Genomic DNA, 19,281 nt, shown 5'->3' with positions numbered 1-19,281 from the left:
TGGAACAACCAATGGATTACACCCATGACAGTGCATTGCTTCTGTTGCATGCTGTTTAGTGAATGAGGTGTTTCACTTTGATTGGAAGCTTTACCAGGTGCAAGGAGTCATAAAGAGATTATTGTTTTATGTCTGTTCACATGTGTTTTTTTCCCCTCTCTTTTTAAAGAAGACAGTTGTATTACTTGAACAGATGACAAAGCCTGGCCAACACTCAAAATAGTGAAGGACAGTTGAGAAGCCTTCTTATTTGGAGCTTCAGAACTAAATATTTGGTTAGCTAATAAAAATTGATAAAAAAAAATTTAAATTCTGTTTTATGTTTCTTGGATGAACCACACCCATAAAGCATTAATAATACTTCAGTTCTTATTTTTTTGCTTAAACCTACTGGTGAAGTTATCCAAGCGTAGAATCCTAGATATTAATATCTTAGACAATAGTTCTGTTAGTATCTTTGATAATAGTTCTATTAATCATTTCTTCTAGTGTTATCGTTTGTTTTCAGTAATTTGCCTTTCTAAGGTTTTTGCAAGCTTTTTCATGTTTTCATAGGCAAAAAACCCTCCCCTTTCCCAGTTACATTTTAGCAATTATGTTTAACTAAATTACATAATTAAAAAAACAGGCACAACTTGAAAAAAGTTTGGAGAACAAACACAACTGACTCATGGTTAATGTGCAGTTCAGCTGGCAAGAACGTGGGTGGTGGGCCTGACCAAGATAAGCCCAACGCACCAGGAAGTGTAGAGCAGGGATCATGTTTAACTGTGGGAATGGAGAATGTCAGTTGACTGGGTTTTTGGTGATATGGAGGTTGTTTAAGAGAAAGTATATTATAGCAACTATGACCAGTCATGTCAAAACAGTAAGTAAGCTATGCACTGTTGCTCTGAGTTGGTTCTTTCATCTTGATATACTTCCAACAAATGCCCTTCTCCTTAGGCATATTCATGGTGCTTCCCCCCACCAAGGCCTCTACAGAAGATGTGAAAGAGGGATTCAATAAAATACATTAATGAGATAATGTGAAGGAACAGGGGAGTTCCAATTCCCTCTCATTTATAACGAGAAGCTTCTGGTGATAATGTTCCTGTGTTTTTTTGGGTTTTTTTGTTGTTGTTGTTTTTAACCCCTAAGTGACAATCTTTATAATCCAAATATTTAAAACTGCCTGGGACGCTCAAGTTATTTCTCATATCACACAAAACAGATGGTTACCTGAAGCTTTTTGCCTGAAGCTTACTTGTATTCCAAGACCCTACCCAAAAGCCCTCCTAGGAGGATTGTCTTCACTGTGAACTGTGCATGCTTAAATGAGGTTGATTATGAACAATATTGTGAATTTGGAAAAAAAAATTACAAATATAACAGTTTAAATGCTATCAGTGCAAAATCATTATTTGGAAATTTCAAAAAAATACCTATACTCACATACTTCCAGATACTTGGTGTTAGGAAAAAGAGCTAATTGAACAGATCACCACCAGAGGTAAAATGCTAGTACATAAAATAAAATCTCTGTTAAGATAAACGTATTATGAATAATGACAATTTACAATTTTAGGTTCTCTAATTTCTCCAATTACATATTTTCTTTATAATAATCATATGTAAAATAATGTTTTTAACTCAATAGAAGGACCTCTGATGCTCAAGTGAAATACTCATTTCTTAAAATTGAAAGGTGGCTATGGTTTGGTGGTTCTTCTTGTAAGTGTGTTTTTCTCTTAGTTTAAGGGTGACTGTATGCATATCTAATATACAGTAACAGCAAATTCCTCATTTTGTATTTTTAGCAATTCTAATGATGGAGTCTCATCCTGTCTAGCAGATCCTTTTATTACTTAATCTTTCACCTGATGCTTTTATTTATATGATAATCTATAACCCTCATAATTAAAAAAGGAAAAATAAGACTTCAAAAGTTTCTATTCACTACCACTTAGTAAACAATTTAAATAAATTACCTGTTTTATGCAAATTATGAAAACATTGGTATATATAATGATTTCTATAAAACATCATTATTATGTAAGTACTATATATTTATATAATACTGTGATGTGATATGCTATTTAATATTTGAATCTGCATTTTTATATAGAAACTCACAAACCAGGGCACCTGGGTGGCTCAGTGGGTTAAGCATCTGCCTTGGGCTCAGGTCATGATCCCAGCGTCCTGGGATCGAGTCCAGAATTGGGCTCCCTGCTCAGCGGGGAGTCTGCTTCTCCCTCTGCCCCTCACCCTGCTTGTGCTCTCTCTCACTCTCTCTCAAATAAATAAATAAATACATAAATAAATAAATAAATATCTTTAAAAACAACAACAAAAAAGAAACTCACAAACTACTGCTTGCGTGTGCGTCGATAATCATGAAGTAAATGATCCCTAGTGTTTGATTATTAACATGATTTTGCTAAGAATAACTATGAATCAGGCATTTATTTTTCTTGCTAATTGATCTTATTAAATTAATTAAATGAGAAGACCATTAAATTGAGTTGGCTTTAATATCTTAGCAGCCTAAGTAAGCAAACCAAAACCTAAGCCTATAATGAATGCCTCGAGGTTAAGAAAGCAAAACCTAAGGACAGCCAATCACGAACAGCTTAACTAGGCTTTCCCAAATAATGCAAGCTATAGCCAATCAAATTTCCTTGCTTTGCTTTAACCTCTTCCCCATAAAAAGTCTCTTCTCTAACCCCTATTGGCGAGCACTCCCAACCACTTCTGGATTGGTGCTGCCCCATTTGAATTGATTTTTGTTCAAATAAACTCTGAAAAAAAATTTAATATGCCTCAGTTTACCTTTTAACAATCTTCAGTTGGGAAATGCTTCCTAAAGTTTCCTCAAACAGGATGGCGCGCCTGGGTGGCTCAGTTCTTAAAAATAAATAAATAAATAAAGTTTCCTCAAAAAGGAGTTCTTCCTCTTCCACTTCCCAAGCATTACAACGTTTAAGAAACTGAATGCTTATTTTTCAATTAAATAAAATAATAAAGTAATTCCTTTTTGCATACTGTGTCTGTTTGCATTTTATGTTTGGATTATTGTTATGTAGTGATACCAGCTACCAGTCAGACTCACACTTGAATGTACTACTTAAGTATATCACAACTTCTGGTAACAAGCTGGATGTAGAGAAAAACAATTAGCTATTTATAAAACTACTTTTAAAGCCAATGGCTTATTTAATACTAGCTTTCACCTAAATTGCAACCATAAATAATTTTAAGTATGTTATTATATAATAAGTATGTTTGAAATGCTTGTGTACGGTATTTTATACTAGGTAATGAGTCCAGAAAATCCTTTTGTATGTAACAAATACTATTGCATCAGATGGCCATAAGTCATTTTCCTTGAGAAGAGAGGAGTAAATGGAAAGAACCAATGATTCCTTGCCCCATTTAGGGTATCATTTACCAGCACTAATCTGAGGATGAATCTCCTTATTTCTTTGCATTGTTACTCATTCCCCACCTTCCTTCCCATTCCCCTCTCCTTACAGAAACCCAGCCCAGTGGAGCTGATGTGTAACCTGTCATTTCACCCTTCCTATGTTAATTTAGACAAGTGAATTATTGGAAAGTGTGTGATGTTATGTTGTATATGTGTGTTTTTAAATTTACATGAATGGTATTGTGTATATTTCATTGTTCTTTTTCACATATTCTTATGTTTGTTAGATAGCCATATATAAATCCAGTTCATCACTTCTGACTCTTAGAAAGTATGACTGTGTGTATGTGTGCAAGAATACACACACATGCATGCATGTGCACACACATACATTTTATATTTTAAATCTCTTATACCTCTAGGGATATTTGCTTAAACTGCCTTCTTTGCTAACACAAAAATTTCTACAGTAAATATTTGCAGGTATTTCTCATTGAACACTTAGGCAACAACTTTTCAGAGAATAATACCCAGAAATAAGTTCCTTAATTTTGTTAACAACTGACAGACTGAAGTATAGCCACTCTGTTGACTATGAATCTGTTGACTATAAATTACTATCTTTTATTTAATTAATAGTGAGAGTTTGGCTATTGCTGTTTCCTTTTCTCTGAATTGCTTTTTAATATCCTTTGCTCCGTGTTCTGTTGGTTTCTTCATCGTGTGTGTGTGTGTGTTTGTAAAAACACTGTGCATATTTTAGAACACTACTTCTCAATTGCATGTGAGTTCACATATCCCTTTTGGAAGGAGGGGGTCCCAGCTCATTCAGGAGGTTCACAGGTCAACACTAGTTCCTTAATAATTCTAAGGCTTTCTTTACCATTTTCACTGGTTTAATATTTGCACTGATGCCACAAAACAACGGTGCGTAAAACTGCTGATTCCTTAGCACAAACAAGACAGTAGCACCAAACGGTACTAATAGTCATTTTATCCGTCTCCATCATGCACATGCTGGGGTAAAAAATTTAAAGAAATTCAGCTCATTTAATAATGTTTTTGATAAAGCGTTAATGATCATGAATTTTATTAAATGCCAATCCTTGCTGTGTCTTTAATATTCTGCACAATCAAATTGGAACTACACAGAAAGCACTTCTGATAAGTATGGAAGTATGGTGATTATCTCAAGGAAAAGCATTGGGGAGATTGTGTGAGTTACAAGCTGAACTACCTCCTCCTTTTTATTTTATTTTTTTAAAGATTTGTTTATTTATTTTAGAGAGAGAGGTGGGGGGGGGGAGAGAGGGAGAGAGAGAATCTTAAGCAGACTCCACCCCAGCACAGAGCCAGACACAGGACTCGATCCCACGACCCTGAGATCATGACCTGAGCCGAAATCAAGAGTCCAACATTTAACCAACTTAGCCGCCTTGTCACCCCTACCCCCTCCTTTTTAAATATCATGTTTACTTTAAGGAAATATTGACAAACCATGACTGTTCATAACTGAATATTTGGCAGATATTGCCTTGAAAATGAACAAAGTAATCCTGCTACATTAAGGAACATAGTTGACAGCATTTGTTGCTAATGATAAAATTTGAAATTTCAAATGAAAATTAGAATTTGGGAAAAAATGTAAGCACCAACGTGAGCTCGATAGCTTCTAATACTTAAAGACTTTTCTGATAAAATTGGTGGTGATATTAATGAATGTAACTTTTTGACATTATAAAATAAAAGGTATTGATATTTACAGACTCTCCATAGCTCAGTGAGACCATATTTTCCAAATGGCCATTGCATGATGGTACAAAATCATGAGTAGGTAAAAGATCTGTTTAAAGTACAAGATAAACCAATGGATTTTAACTTAACAAATATAAAAAGTTCACTGGTAGATTTCAGATTCCACACTGCAACTAAAATTTAAACTATTGTCAAGTTTTGATGTGCTAACAAGGAAGAATATACATGTTATCTGGAAAGGTTATTAAAATAGTCCTTCCTTTTCCAACTACATGTCTGTGGGAAGCTGCATTTTCTTCATTCACTTCAGCCAAAAAATATTTTGTAATGGATTGAGGGCAGCAGCAAATATGAGAACTTACCTGTCTTCTCTTAAGCTAGATACTCAAGAGATTTGTAAAAATGTAAAATAAGCTTTCAATAAATTTTTAGTTTGGGACAATATAATTATTTTTTTAAAAAATAAGTTATGTTAAAATGTATTTGGTTTATTATTGTTATTTTAAAATTAATTATTAAGTATTTTTTAATTTGTCAGCTTTTTAATACAATAAATATATATGTTATATACTCCATATATTACTATATTACTATATACAGTGTGTGTGTATGTATATATACACACATATATACATATCTCACAGTGCTGTGTGTGAGTGCATTTGCTCTTTGGGTTCTTCAGTAATTTTTAAGAGTAAAGGAGTCTTGAGACCTAGAAGTTTGTGAACTAGTGTACTACATAAGCCCCTGTTGGTGTTTGATATTACAAATCTCTCCTCCCGAGCTGTCACCTTTCTATTAACCTTACCTCTAATGTACTTGGTTGAATAGAAACCTTTAAATTTTTGAAAAGGAACCAATTTCATTTTTCCCTTCACATTTTGTGTTTTTCTGGTCTTCTTAAGAACAGCTTCTTCAAATCTGAGGTCACAAAAATATGTTTCTACATTTTCTTCTACTAGGTGAATAGTGTTACTTTTCACGTTTGGCCCTTAGTACATTCCAGTCCAAACTCATTTTTCTCTATATAGACTATCAATTTTCCCAACACCTTTTACTAAATCTGGCCTTTCCCCCCTGACTTGTAAAGCTTCCTCAAGTGTGAATATATGTCTAGGCCTCTTCGTGGACCCCTCTTCCAATTCCAATTAGGTATTTTTCTGTCTCTAGGTTAGCGCCACATTATTTTTAATTAAAATAGTCTCGAGATGTCTTAATATATGGCAAATTTCCCCCATTTTTCATATCTCTTTTCCAGTATCCCTGAGTATTTATAATGAAAAGTTGTTTTTCTATGTATAATTTAAAATAAAATTACAGATTTTTTAGAATAAATTTATCATAACACAGAATACTGTCCTGGATTTTTTTTTTAAGATTTTATTTATTCATTTGAGACACAGAGATACAGAGAGAAAGAGAACATGAGCAGGGGGAGAGGGAGAGGGAGAAGCAGGCTCCCCGCTGAGCCAGGAGCCCAACGTGGGGCTCGATCCCAGGACCCGGGATCATGACCCGAGCCGAAGGCAGATGCTTAACCATCTGAGCCACCCACGTGCCCCCTGTCCTGGATTTTGATGAAAACTGCACGGAATTTACAAACAAAATTCAGAGAACAAATTTATTATGTTGTATCATCCATTAAAATGTATACTGGTCTTCCGTTATATATTTTGGTTAAAAATATTTTCCATAAGGTCATATTGTTTATTAATACTTTCTAGATATTTTCTAGAACCACTTAGTTTCTAGATATTTTATAATTCCTTTCACTATTATAAATAACATCTTATTATCAATCTTTTATTTTTACTTTAATTATATTTATATTTTGAATAGGTAAGACATCACATACTTCAAGTTTCAAAAGACACTAAAGAGTATATACAGCACTGTCAAAGTTATTCGTCCCTCTTCTCTCCCCAAGTTGTTTACCTCCTTTTAAAGAAACCACTGTTAACCAGTTTTGTGTTTTTGCTTTCAGAGACATTATAATCCTGTACAAGAAAATATGTATATGTATTATTTGCCCTTTACAGTAGTATAAACAGAAGTATGCAGCACACACTGTTCTGTTGCAAATGTCTTACTGCTTTTTCCATATAATTTCCAGATAATTGTAGATACTCTTCTTTGATACCACACCAAAACTTGACAAGCCGTAATTTCTTAAACCTATGCTAAGAGCTCTCTCTTTCTCTCCCTCCCCCTCTTGCTCCTCTCCTCCCACCCCTCATTCTTGTTCCTTTTCTTTACAGCTGAAGAGTATTCCATTTTCTGGACTTTCCCATAATGAAATGACTAAGACCCCTACTGATAGATTCAAATTGTTTGAAATTGTGTTCTGTTATATACAGTGCTGGAGGGAACAACTTTGTAGCTACATCAATTTGCCTATGTATGATTATACTTGTAGGCTGCATTCTTAGAATGAAATTGCTGAATTTAAGGAAATGTGCATTTGTCATTTCATTTCATGTCACAAATTCATAAAAGTCCTTCATAAAAGACTGTCATTTATACTCCCACTAGGAATGTACAAGCTTGCCTATTTCTTTACACTTTAGTGAATATTTTATAATATTGTGTGAATTATAGTATCTTGGAGTAGGTTTAATTTAATTTGTATTCTGAGTAAGATTGAGTATCTCTTCATATGTTTAAGATCCATATGTATTTCCTTTGATGTCAACTAACAAAAATCCCTTGCCCATGTTTTTTCTATTGAGTTGTTTGTGTTTTACCTGTTAATAGGTAAGACCTAATTTCTTTGATTAATCAACTCTTTGCTATGATATGATTTAGAAAACATTAATCCTAGTTGTCATTTATATTTTACTTTATTTTGCTTTTTATCTTAAAGAAATTTTTAGTTTAATGACATTTTTAAAACTAGTGCCATGATTAGAAAGGCATTTTCATCTCAGATTATTATTTTTTTTTTTAAGATTTTATTTATTTATTTGAGAGAGAGAGAATGAGAGACAGAGAGCACGAGAGGGAGGAAGGTCAGAGGGAGAAGCAGACTCCCTGCCGAGCAGGGAGCCCGATGTGGGACTCGATCCCAGGACTTCAGGATCATGACCTGAGCCGAAGGCAGTCGCTTAACCAACTGAGCCACCCAGGCGCCCATCTCAGATTATTTTTAATTCAATATCCTCCTCTGGTCCTTTGGTGGTTGGTTGGTTTGTTTTTCATTTAAGTATTTAATTTACCTGGAATTTACTCTGGGATAAAAGGACAGATATTGATCTAAATTTATTTATTTAAGATATTTACCAAATTATCCCAATCCAGTTGTTCAATATTCTATTTTTTCTCCACTGATTTAAATATCAGTTATTTCATATATAAAATTTCTTTACAGAGTGGGGTCTGTATTTATTGATTTTCTACTCTGTTTTGTTGATCTGTCTGCTTTTACATGTGGCAGTATCACACTATCTTAATTATTTATATTACATTTTCAATTAATTGCTGATATAGATTAAATGTTGATCTCATATTAAGCAAATTTGCAGAACTTTTTCATTCATTTTTATTATTTGTTGCTTCCTTGAATTCTCAAAGTAAATTGTTACATCATCTGCCAGTATGGGCAATCTCTGAATCCCACTCTACTGCCTTCTGGAAGGGGTTTCATAACCTGTCTTGGGCTCACTAGTTTATTCTACAGCTCTGTCTCTTTGTTTGAAATCCACCCATTAGGAACCTTATGTAGCTTAATTTTAAACTTTTTTTAACTTTAATTATATTTTTTATTCTCAGTATTTCCAACTCGTTCTTTTTTTGTTTCAGTCTTATGTTTCAAAAATGTCCTTATCTTCTTAGGGAATTTTTTTTTTAACTTTAAAATCTTAATCTTTCAGTTCTATTAGATTAGTTTTTTTTCTAGTATTAGTTCTTTTTTTGTTTTCTTCTTTTGATTACAGTGCTTGCATTTCTCAGGGAGTTTGTATTAATATCTTGGCTAGTCATGTACCTGAAGGGCAATGTGACACCACTGACCTAGTTTCAGCTATTCCAGGTGGATCACATTGGTGCAAAGAGGGGGCCTTATGACAGTTATAATCTGTACTTATCCTGAATCCCTCTCCCCCTAACTCAGTTGCCCCAGACCCTGCTTTTATCAGCATCTCCATTGCTCCATTTTACCTCCTTAGTGCAGAGACAGGGCTGTGGAGTGCAGAGGGGGAAACACGCAGACTTGTTAGTAACTGCAGGCTCCCATTCCAGCCTGGCCCACATGTCACCACTGCCTCGCCTGGCACTGGACTGGAACTGGGTAGATCAGGAAGGAGCCAGACTGCAAAATGAGAATAAGAAATGGCAAATTTAGAAAGCTCTTCTCAAGCCTGTCTCCCATCACTAGCCCTTGGAGTTTTCCCCACATCCCAAACATAGAGACATGCACTGGGATCTCGAAAACTCCTATTACGCTAAGGGTTTCTCATGGTTTTTTTTGCGTTAGAGTTTGATAAATCTCAGTACCTGCTCAACAACCTTCTAACCTGGAGTATCTCCAGTGCTGAATTCAGGGGAGAGGGGCAGTATCTCATGCTTGTTGCTGTCTTGTCAGGAACCCATGAATTTTCCTTTTTTCCCCACTTTGAAGCTAGTGATTGGATTCACACACACACACACACACACACACACACACATACTTAAACATAGTAACCCTAAATGTCTTATAAGTTCATAGCTTTGGAAGTTGTTTCTAAAAGTATTTTCGTATGGTTATTATGAGTATCAGCTCTCATAAATGCAGTGTACCTCTCCAAGTCCAAATTCCCTAACATCAAATGGTTAAAGTAGAAAGAATGCTTCTTTTCATTTAAATAACAACAAAAACTGAAAATCAACCCCAAAAGCAAATGTTCCAAGAAATTTCTATGTGGCAGGTGTTATTAAATTTTTATATGCATTACATCGTATAATCCTCTCATGCAATAATTCTATTAAAATCCCTTTTACAAGGGAGGAAATTAAATTTCAGAAGGCTTAGACAAGTTGCCCAAGATTATATTGGTGGGAAGTGACAAAAGCCAGGGCTGAAACTGTCAGTTTTTTTGCCTTCTGCCCGGCCTTTGCATGGGTTCTAGGCATTCTAGATCCAGATTATGTTTCTTAATATTTATATGCATGCAGGGGACACCATTCACTCAAAATACCTTAGAATGAGCTTCTGTTTGGCCATGCAATCTACCTACCTCCTAGTAGAATAATAATTTCTCTGAAACCAGATAAATAAATGAAAATAATTCATTGTATATTTGAATATCCATCAAGTTCAGGGAGTAATTTTGGAATTTCTGGTACAATCCCTGGTAGACCTTTAACATAGTATCTGGAGTGGTTCATACAGGCAGAATAAGTAGAATACACAGTTCTCCTTTGAGCCAATGTCATTTTACAAAGAGGTTATAACATAATGTTGGAATCCATGAAAGGGGATTACTTGCAACAAGTTGTGTGGTGGAGATGTTTCTAAAATCGTGCCCTAGCTTTCTTCCAAGGCTCAGTTTATTTCTCACAGCAATATAGATTCCTGGTATTAAACTGGAGTTCGACCATGAGAGTGAAATCTTAGCCATCTTATGTTGAATATCTTATTATCCAAGCTTAAGAGTGCTAGGTATATGAGAACTCAAAAGTCTAAAACCTAGTAAGTGTTAATCATCCCAGAACCTGTGGTCTATAAATTTTTTATGTAATGAAAACAGCCCTGATATTTAATTACAAATACTGACTAAAAGTAGATACAACCCAAGTTGGGTGCTGCTTTATTATCTGGAATTCCAGCTCCCTGAGATATACTCTCAGGGCCTATAAATATTAGAGTAAATAGGAATCTTTTAAAACATCATTTCAAATGATTTAGAGAGAAACATGTACTCAAATTTTTATTTTCTGATTGTTGTACTTCCACAATTTAAGCTTTAGAAAATGAGTCTACAGCTCATCAGCCAAAACTCAAGCAGAGATAATTTGGTTGTCTATAAGAGGTATAAACAAGATAATTGAAACAAGATAAAAGATAATTGAAAAGGAATGTTCAGCAATATCAAGGGTGGAATTTGGCTTCCACAATGGGAGGAAACACGATTCAAAGTGTCCACTATTTATGTTGTATATCTTAAAATGGTTTAGACTATGAAGAGTCTCAGATTAAAAAAAGAAAAAGAAGATCATATGTAAGATACTGGAAGAATGTTGTTCTTCCATAGCAATGTGCTAATTTACCTAACATATTGAAATAATAAATATCTTCTGGAGGTTACCTATTCTAAACTCACAGTTAAAATTCCAAAATCAATCTTTAGAGAACTAGTTGAGATAAATATTAAGAGCAATAGGTAAAATTTACCTTCATGGAGTATAATCTTGTATTTGAGCCTCCAAACAAGAATGGGACGTAACATGTATTCATGTCAGAAATGTTGATGTGAGAGTATTAAAATGAGAAAAGTAAAACTGGACAGCCAAGTCAACTTACTTAGCATTGTTGCAGAAGAGAAGGGACCAAAGACCCAGAATTTAACAAGAAAAATGTTGTTTGTAAGTTCTGCATTATACGAATGAAAGAGGGGCATACGAATGTTCACCAGTCAGAAGCTGGGGACTACCCCGCCCCAGTTATTTAACTCATCAGAATTCCAAGTTTTCTTAATACATGAGTCAATACTGCCTTTTCCCAAGAGAACTGCCTTATTAACACTGACTGGAAAGGATCCTCATGACGTTCAGTGAGGGAAGATGAGACTGGGAAGCTCACAATAAAGAGAAAGGTAGCCCTTGCCCTGTTGGCAAATTTTCCAAAGCCTAAAAGAACATTTGCTACATGAAGGATTGCCCATAACACACTTAACACATTTAAAATCTATAAATCCAGGGAAATAAAACATCGTAAGCCTTTAGTAAGTCACACGGATTGTATGGGGGTGGGAAGATTTTAAGGATTGCTTTCTTAGTTCTGATTTTTAACTTTTTGAATATGCAACATGAATATATATTTAGCATATAGTTTATATATGCTATATATATATATAGTGACTTATAGAGGAGCTGATTTCCTCATGCACATCCTCTACAAATGTGAACTCTTAGTCTCATCACAAAGTGAAAAACCCTAGTCACTTGCATGAATCTGAAGATTTTCTCATTTTCTTTGGGAAATGATATCTGAATTATTAACTTAACATTATAATATGAGACATTAAAATTGTTCTGATTTGTAATTGGTGAGAAGGGAGCTCTATAGCAATTTGTCAAGAACATTTGAGACAGTACCTTTCTACTTAGTTGAAGACTTTATAAATATTGTAAGGGCATTCTAAAGTGAATGGAACAATTTTTTTAAAAAGATTTATTTATTTATTTGAGAGAGAGTGTGCACCCACACAAGTGGGGGGGAGGGGCAGAGGAAGAGGGAGAGAGGCAGATTCCCCACTGAGCACAGAACCCTATGTGGGGCTCCATCCCATGACCCTTGAGATCATGACTCGAGCCAAAATCAAGAGTCCAACACTCAACTGACTGAGCCACCGAGGCGCCCTGCTAATAGAACAATTTTTAATGTCTGCCATATATGAAGAAAATGTTTCTTACCTTGTAGCATTTAGAAGGAGCTCCCTATTTAACTATGAAAAAATACTAAAAATTTTATTAGTTGACTGTTACTCTTGCAGTAAACTATTAGAAGGTGATTTGGAATAGGGAGAATATATGGAGAGAAAATACTGGTTAGAAAGTCTCCATATGATGAAATGAAGAGAAAAGCAACTATGTGTTGAAAAACCCTCCGTAACCCATAATAGAGACTACAGTATAAAGATCCAGCAACTGAAGATACTTCTGTTTGGTTTTTTTTTTTTTTAAAGATTTTATTTATTTATTTGAGACAGAGAGAATGAGAGACAGAGAGCATGAGAGGGAAGAGGGTCAGAGGGAGAAGCAGACTCCCCGCTGAGCAGGGAGCCCGATGCGGGACTCGATCCCGGGACTCCGGGATCATGTCCTGAGCCGAAGGCAGTTGCTTAACCAACTGAGCCACCCAGGCGCCCCTGTTTGGTTTTTTTGTTTGTTTTTGTCATTACTGTTACCTTTATCTTTTTTTATTCTAGTATTCAGTGATCTCAGAACGATTTTCATGTTTAATTTTAAATGGAAATTTGTTGAAGTCAAAAGAACTTGAGACACATTAAAATCATGTTGACATTACTGTTTCAAAGTAATGTCACTGAGGCAATTTTGACAAGATAATATTCCCATTTTTTAGTTTACTAAATCATACCTCCATATTGTGACCAACCAAATGTTTTTCATACTAATATTTTGGCAGCAAACTGCCTTTTTCAAACTTTGTTCACAAATATTTCTTACTTAAGAAATATATTCCATTAGAGAAAGATTTTGAAGCTAAACTTGACGTTCACTTAATAATCATCTGAAAAAATACAGGAAAATTAATATATTTTTGTATTATTTTAAATCTATACTAATAAATAAAAATGTCCCATTCCCAAAATTGATATTTTCAATATTGTTATCTTGAAAACAGTGAGATTACCGTTGATTATGCCTTGTCTCTTTAGATAAATTTACAAAGAAAAATGAGAGTCACTGGTGTGATTACTCAAGGAGCTAAAAGGATTGGAAGTCCAGAGTATATAAAATCCTACAAAATTGCCTATAGCAACGATGGAAAAACTTGGACAATGTACAAAGTAAAAGGCACCAATGAAGACATGGTAAGACTGACTTAACATATTTAATTTAAAAGTAAAATTTCATTAATAATCATTGATTGCCAAATAGTTACTGAGTCTTAAACAGAAGCCTTATGTTGTTGCAAATACATTTGTAATTTTTTTTTAATTGGTCTAGTAAGGTGTAGGGTGTAAGGAGTTTTTCCAAGTTATAAATGTACAGTGGCTACTGTTTAAGATTTTCTCAGATTTTAATTGGTGGTTGTATAAACACTTTATCACAATGTTAGCATAGTCCTGTATATGACAATTAATTTTCATTTTTAACATAGCTTTCGATTTCATTTTATTGCTTTGACAGATTAGCATTCTCCTTAATCAAATAAGTACAGATCAAAATTACTATTTTTGAAGAAAAAAATTATTAGTATTAACAAAAATACCAGGTGATAGAAAAGATGTATGCTTGTATATTTCACATTAGAAAACAACTTTGTTACTCAGCAGAATATAATATGTTAGAGGAAATGAATATAATAATTAGTGTCTACTTTGCCTTTTCATATGATAGTCCCAATTTTTTATCAAATTTTCCTCAAAAGGTTTAATTTTAAAAATATCAGGACTGCAGCTCATCCCATTTAAAACCAAGTGGTTAGACTAAACTCTAATAAATTTTATGAAAGATTTTTTAAATACTTTCTTAAGTGAAATTAAATAAAGTTTTCTGATTACTAAGTTATATGAAAAGTAAAAGAAAAATGAGATTTAAAAGAATTAAAAATAACACATTTTAGCGTCTAATTTTTAGAGGGAAACACTGTGTTTCACTGGAGATATATATGAAGGCTTTGATTTTCTCATCCAGTGATCTGGGACTGACTGATAAGAAAGTAATCTTGAGGAATCAGACCCTGAAGCATCCTTAAGTCTGATCATAGCATTAGAGAGACTGAGTAATCAGAAAGTACTAATGAAGACTAGTTCCTACAAAAAATAAACCAAACCAAACAAAACAAAACAAAAACACCTATAAATACTAAGTAGCATGAACGGATGGACCCAGATTAAGTTGAAAGGTTTAAGGTGCCCATTTCTCAAAAAAAATAAAGAAGTACTCCCCTGGCTCTGAAGGACTGACCTTAAAATCGACAAGACTATCATAGTAGAGTATAGATTATGCCATAGACCACAATGGTTTATAGCTTTAATTAGGACTTTATCTATAGGTTTTATATTCACAGCTGAGGACAAGGTGCTTCCTAAATGCTCCAGATCCCCAAATTACTTAATCCAATTTTTGAAGCATTACGTTGGATAGGATATAGGGTCAATATATGAAAATAGGTAAAGAAGCTGTTGCAATTAATAATTTTCAACTCTATATTATCTCTTTACCCAGGTGTTTCGTGGAAATGTTGATAACAACACACCCTATGCTAACTCTTTCACACCCCCGATAAAAGCTCAGTATGTAAGACTCTATCCGCAAGTTTGTCGAAGACACTGCACTTTGAGAATGGAACTTCTTGGATGTGAACTCTCAGGTGAGTCTTATATTATCTATTTCTGTATTTTCTTTAAAGAAAAAAAACACATATTTGTATGTAGTCTATTACTAATTTGCCATTTTCCAACACTCACAGATATTAATTTCTGCTACAAAATGTCTAGGGCATGCTTCATTGAGAAAATGTGTGTGTGTGCACATGTGCATGCATGCGTGTAGGATAAACAAGTTCCAAAACATGCTACAGAATAGAATTAATGTAGAAGGAGCAGTGTATTTCAAAAAAGTACAACAAATTCTCACTGGAAACTTTTGTCAAATTTAACTGTGTCTTGTTTTTAGGAGTAACTATGATTTATGTTTTGTGACAAAAGTTCAGCAAAAACGGGAATCTGCCTGACCTCATAAATTGCAGTTATGTTTAGGCTTTATGGCATAGAAAAGTAAGCTTTATCTTTGTCCATCCACCATGAGAACTTGGTTTTATTTTGTTTTGTTTAGTTTTTATGAAACATGTAAATTTATCATTCCTCCCAGGGAGGTAATACTTCAAAACCATGATAGCTACTATAAATTCATTCTGAGATCATTCTTATCTAGCAACCTGCTTATTGTACAAATAGTGATCATCCAGCTCAAAGATAAATCTATCAAAGGATTCAGAGCTAAATAATTCTTGTCTTCCAGGACCATCAGTACCAGATATAAAGATGAAGACTTAATGTGTGGATCTCACAGTGGTCCCATTTCAATATAGCTAGATTCTGAACTAAACAAAAAACCTTATCTAGGCATTTCACTGTGCTATATTTTTGGTGGTGGTTCTTATATCTCTAGCATCAACATTTAAAAACTATCTTTGCCACTATGGTCTGAGATTATTTTGTTCAAACAATTGTTTTGTAGAAAGCCAAAATTCATGTGTGCCCCACTTTTTAGCATGAAAGACTTTATCAAACTTATAATAATGCCATTTAGCTAAAAATACGAGGACACATCTGTCCAAATGGACAACTGAGAGCTTTTTATTCATATCAAGAGGTTGTACAGACGTTAAAATGCATGCTTTATATTTGTTTCCCTCCTTAGGTTTATTTGTGATGCCAAGAAAGAGAGTGATTTTTAGCAGATAAAAGTTACTATTAAAAACAGCAAAACTTGGGCGCCTGGGTGGCTCAGTTGGTTAAGCGACTGCCTTCGGCTCAGGTCATGATCCTGGAGTCCTGGGATCGAGTCCCACATCCGGCTCCTGGCTCAGCGGGGAGCCTGCTTCTCCCTCTGACCCTATCCCCTCTCATGCTGTTTCTCTCTCTCTCTCTCAAATAAATAAATAAATAAAATCTTTAAAAAAAAAAAAAACAGCCAAACTTTAAGTGAACCCATTACATTTAAAGGAATTAGAGACATTTGGCCAGATGAGTGAATCTATTTTAAGAATCACGTTTTCATACTATATATGGGCATCGTTTATAAAGTAACCAACATATGGTTTTAGTACCATTAATTATCCTAACAATGATGTTTTCTTTATTTTGGTAATTCGAACCAGCTTATTGACAGCCAGAAATCTCAACAGAATCATTGCTGTGCAGTGTTTATATTACATGTCACTCTATCATCACAGGCCAGTGTCATCCCTAAGTCATTCATCATAAAGCAATCAAGGAGAAGCCAAGCCCCGTGGTTTTTAGGTGTTTAACATTGCCGTCCCCAATTCTCCAGTCTCTTGATTCATGGGGGTCAGTCGCTCTTACATGGCACAGTTACACGCCCAAGGTATGAATATATTTTACTTTCAGGTTTTACTGGAGGTTACACCTGACACTTTACAGATTTTATGCTCTTAAAAAGAACATACCCCATCTCCCAATTCCACAAATTGATTTCAAACTTGCATGCAGAGGATAAAATCTCTCAGTGGGTGCTTTTAAATGCTAGGGCACCTCACTCTAGAAATAATCAATTTTTTTGTTAATACTCATTTTGTTCAGGTGCTGTCTATTCTGGTAAAAGTGTTAATCTACACATATGAAATCATGTGGATGGGAAGGAAAATTTGTGGTGTGAGGCAAATTGGCAGAGAGATTAGCTATAACACTTAGAAATAAACAGAAATATAATGTGCCAAATGATTTCCTACAGTTCCCTGCAATGCCATTAAGCACAAGTCTGCCTTACTATATTCAATAAGCTGTTATTAAGATCTCTCAGCCTGCCCAGAAGATCAACAGTTAATTTTTTTCTCAGACACTTAAAAAAGAAAATCCCCTAAATTCTCTGAAAGAGGTATGATTTAAGATGGTTAGAATGAAATGAATCATGACTGTAATTAGAGGAGGAATAGTCATTAATCCATCCATTCTTTGAACAAATTATTCAGCACTTGCTCTGGGCTAGATACTAGACAACAGAGTGGGTATGAAATGAATTCTATGACGAAGCAGAAATGGTCAAAGTAAAGGCATCCGACTTCAAATATTATATCACAAAAGGAGAAAAACAACTTCCCTTTCCTTTGTATCTTTCTGCAAGCCAAGCAGTTTTACAAAGACTCCAGTATCAGGGCAGGGTGGGTATGGGGGGGGCGGGGGGTTGGTGGTCATAATAGAAAAGTCAGAAATCTATAATGCAGGCAATGCATGTTACCTTAGAACTGCCAGCAAATAAATGGCATGTCGTTAAGATTTTGGAATTTTCTAGAATCTTTGAGATTTGTCATGCAATTTTTCTCCCTCAGAAGTTATATTTAGGAATTTGAACTATTTTAATCCTGAGACTTAGGGTCTAGGTCTCCTACACCTGAATTCCAATAAGACTTGTGCTAAGGCACACAATTGGCTAACCCTCCATGTCAGTTTTGGTCATGTTTGCATAGGAGAGGTATTTCCTAGAAGGTGGGTGTGAGACCAAACATGGAGAAGCCTCAAGAAGGTAGTGGTCTAGATTGACTAGAACAGAAGCAATTAATTGTAGTTAAGAATTATTTATCATGAGCAGTTCTAAGCCCTCTCTCTTAGAGCCTGGACTTAAAACAGCCTCGTTTCAAAAAATGCAACCAGTCCTACTACATTATTTAGTGCTTACTGTTCTGCTGATCTGGGGACTTAAGGTTGTTATGTGTCAGAATGAGCTTTATGGAAATAATAAGCGTAACTAACACTTACTGAATACTAGCTATATGCCAGACTGTTTCTAAATACTTTATTTAGCTAAATAAATAAATAAATAAATAAATAAATAAATAAATAAATAAATAAATAAATAAATAAATACTTTATTTAGCTAATTTCTTTGAACACTTTTTGAGGTAGGTTCTATTATTACCACCATTTTACAAATGAGAAAAGGGAGGCATAAAATGGTTAAATAATGGGTAAAAGGCCACAAAGAGAATAAGTGGGGAACCAGTACAGTACAAGGCGACGGACTTGATTGGAGAAGTCCCCCTTTTCGTCTTGACTTTCTTGATGATCAAACTCATGTGTTCTTTGGTCAAAATGTAGCAATTATACATAGCAAGACTCAACCACTGACTAATATGGTAATAGAATCATGCTTCCTGTTATGACCTTTGTGAATGGAATTTTGTCACAGTTGCAACTCAAGATTGGGAAATTATGTGTATGTTTCTTTGAGAAATTGTGTGTGTGTGTGTGTGCACACGCACGCATGTGAGGACATATACACACAATTTCCCATTGACAAACAAACCCAAATTTCATACCATGTCAAAACTGAAAACATATGTGCTGATTTGAAAATCTTTCAAAAATATCCAGTACTAGAAGTTACTGAGTATGATCAAAATGTAAGTTTTTATAAGAAGGCTTGTGCAATAATGATTTTTGCAAGAATTACCTTATTTTCTTTTATTATCTTATCTATTACTTTAAATTCTA

The 19,281-nt window shown here is 34.5% G+C and overlaps 1 protein-coding gene across 2 annotated transcripts in view; it reads left to right on the top strand.

Annotated features, from left to right (window-relative positions):
* The window catches only part of EDIL3 (EGF like repeats and discoidin domains 3), a 399,438-nt gene that overhangs the window by 292,501 nt on the left and 87,656 nt on the right, over positions 1-19,281 (top strand). For both annotated transcript variants that reach the window (XM_021699551.1, XM_021699541.1), the window contains 2 exons: positions 13,759-13,914; positions 15,275-15,419. In XM_021699551.1, the coding sequence (XP_021555226.1) occupies positions 13,759-13,914; positions 15,275-15,419 (301 nt within the window). The remainder of the gene's footprint in view (positions 1-13,758; positions 13,915-15,274; positions 15,420-19,281) is intronic.

Source organism: Neomonachus schauinslandi, chromosome 7, assembly GCF_002201575.2.
Source record: "Neomonachus schauinslandi chromosome 7, ASM220157v2, whole genome shotgun sequence".
In the NCBI taxonomy this organism is placed as follows: domain Eukaryota; kingdom Metazoa; phylum Chordata; class Mammalia; order Carnivora; family Phocidae; genus Neomonachus; species Neomonachus schauinslandi.
The sequence above is the reverse complement of the archived record's forward strand: the minus strand, read 5'-3'. Positions and strand labels throughout refer to the sequence as shown.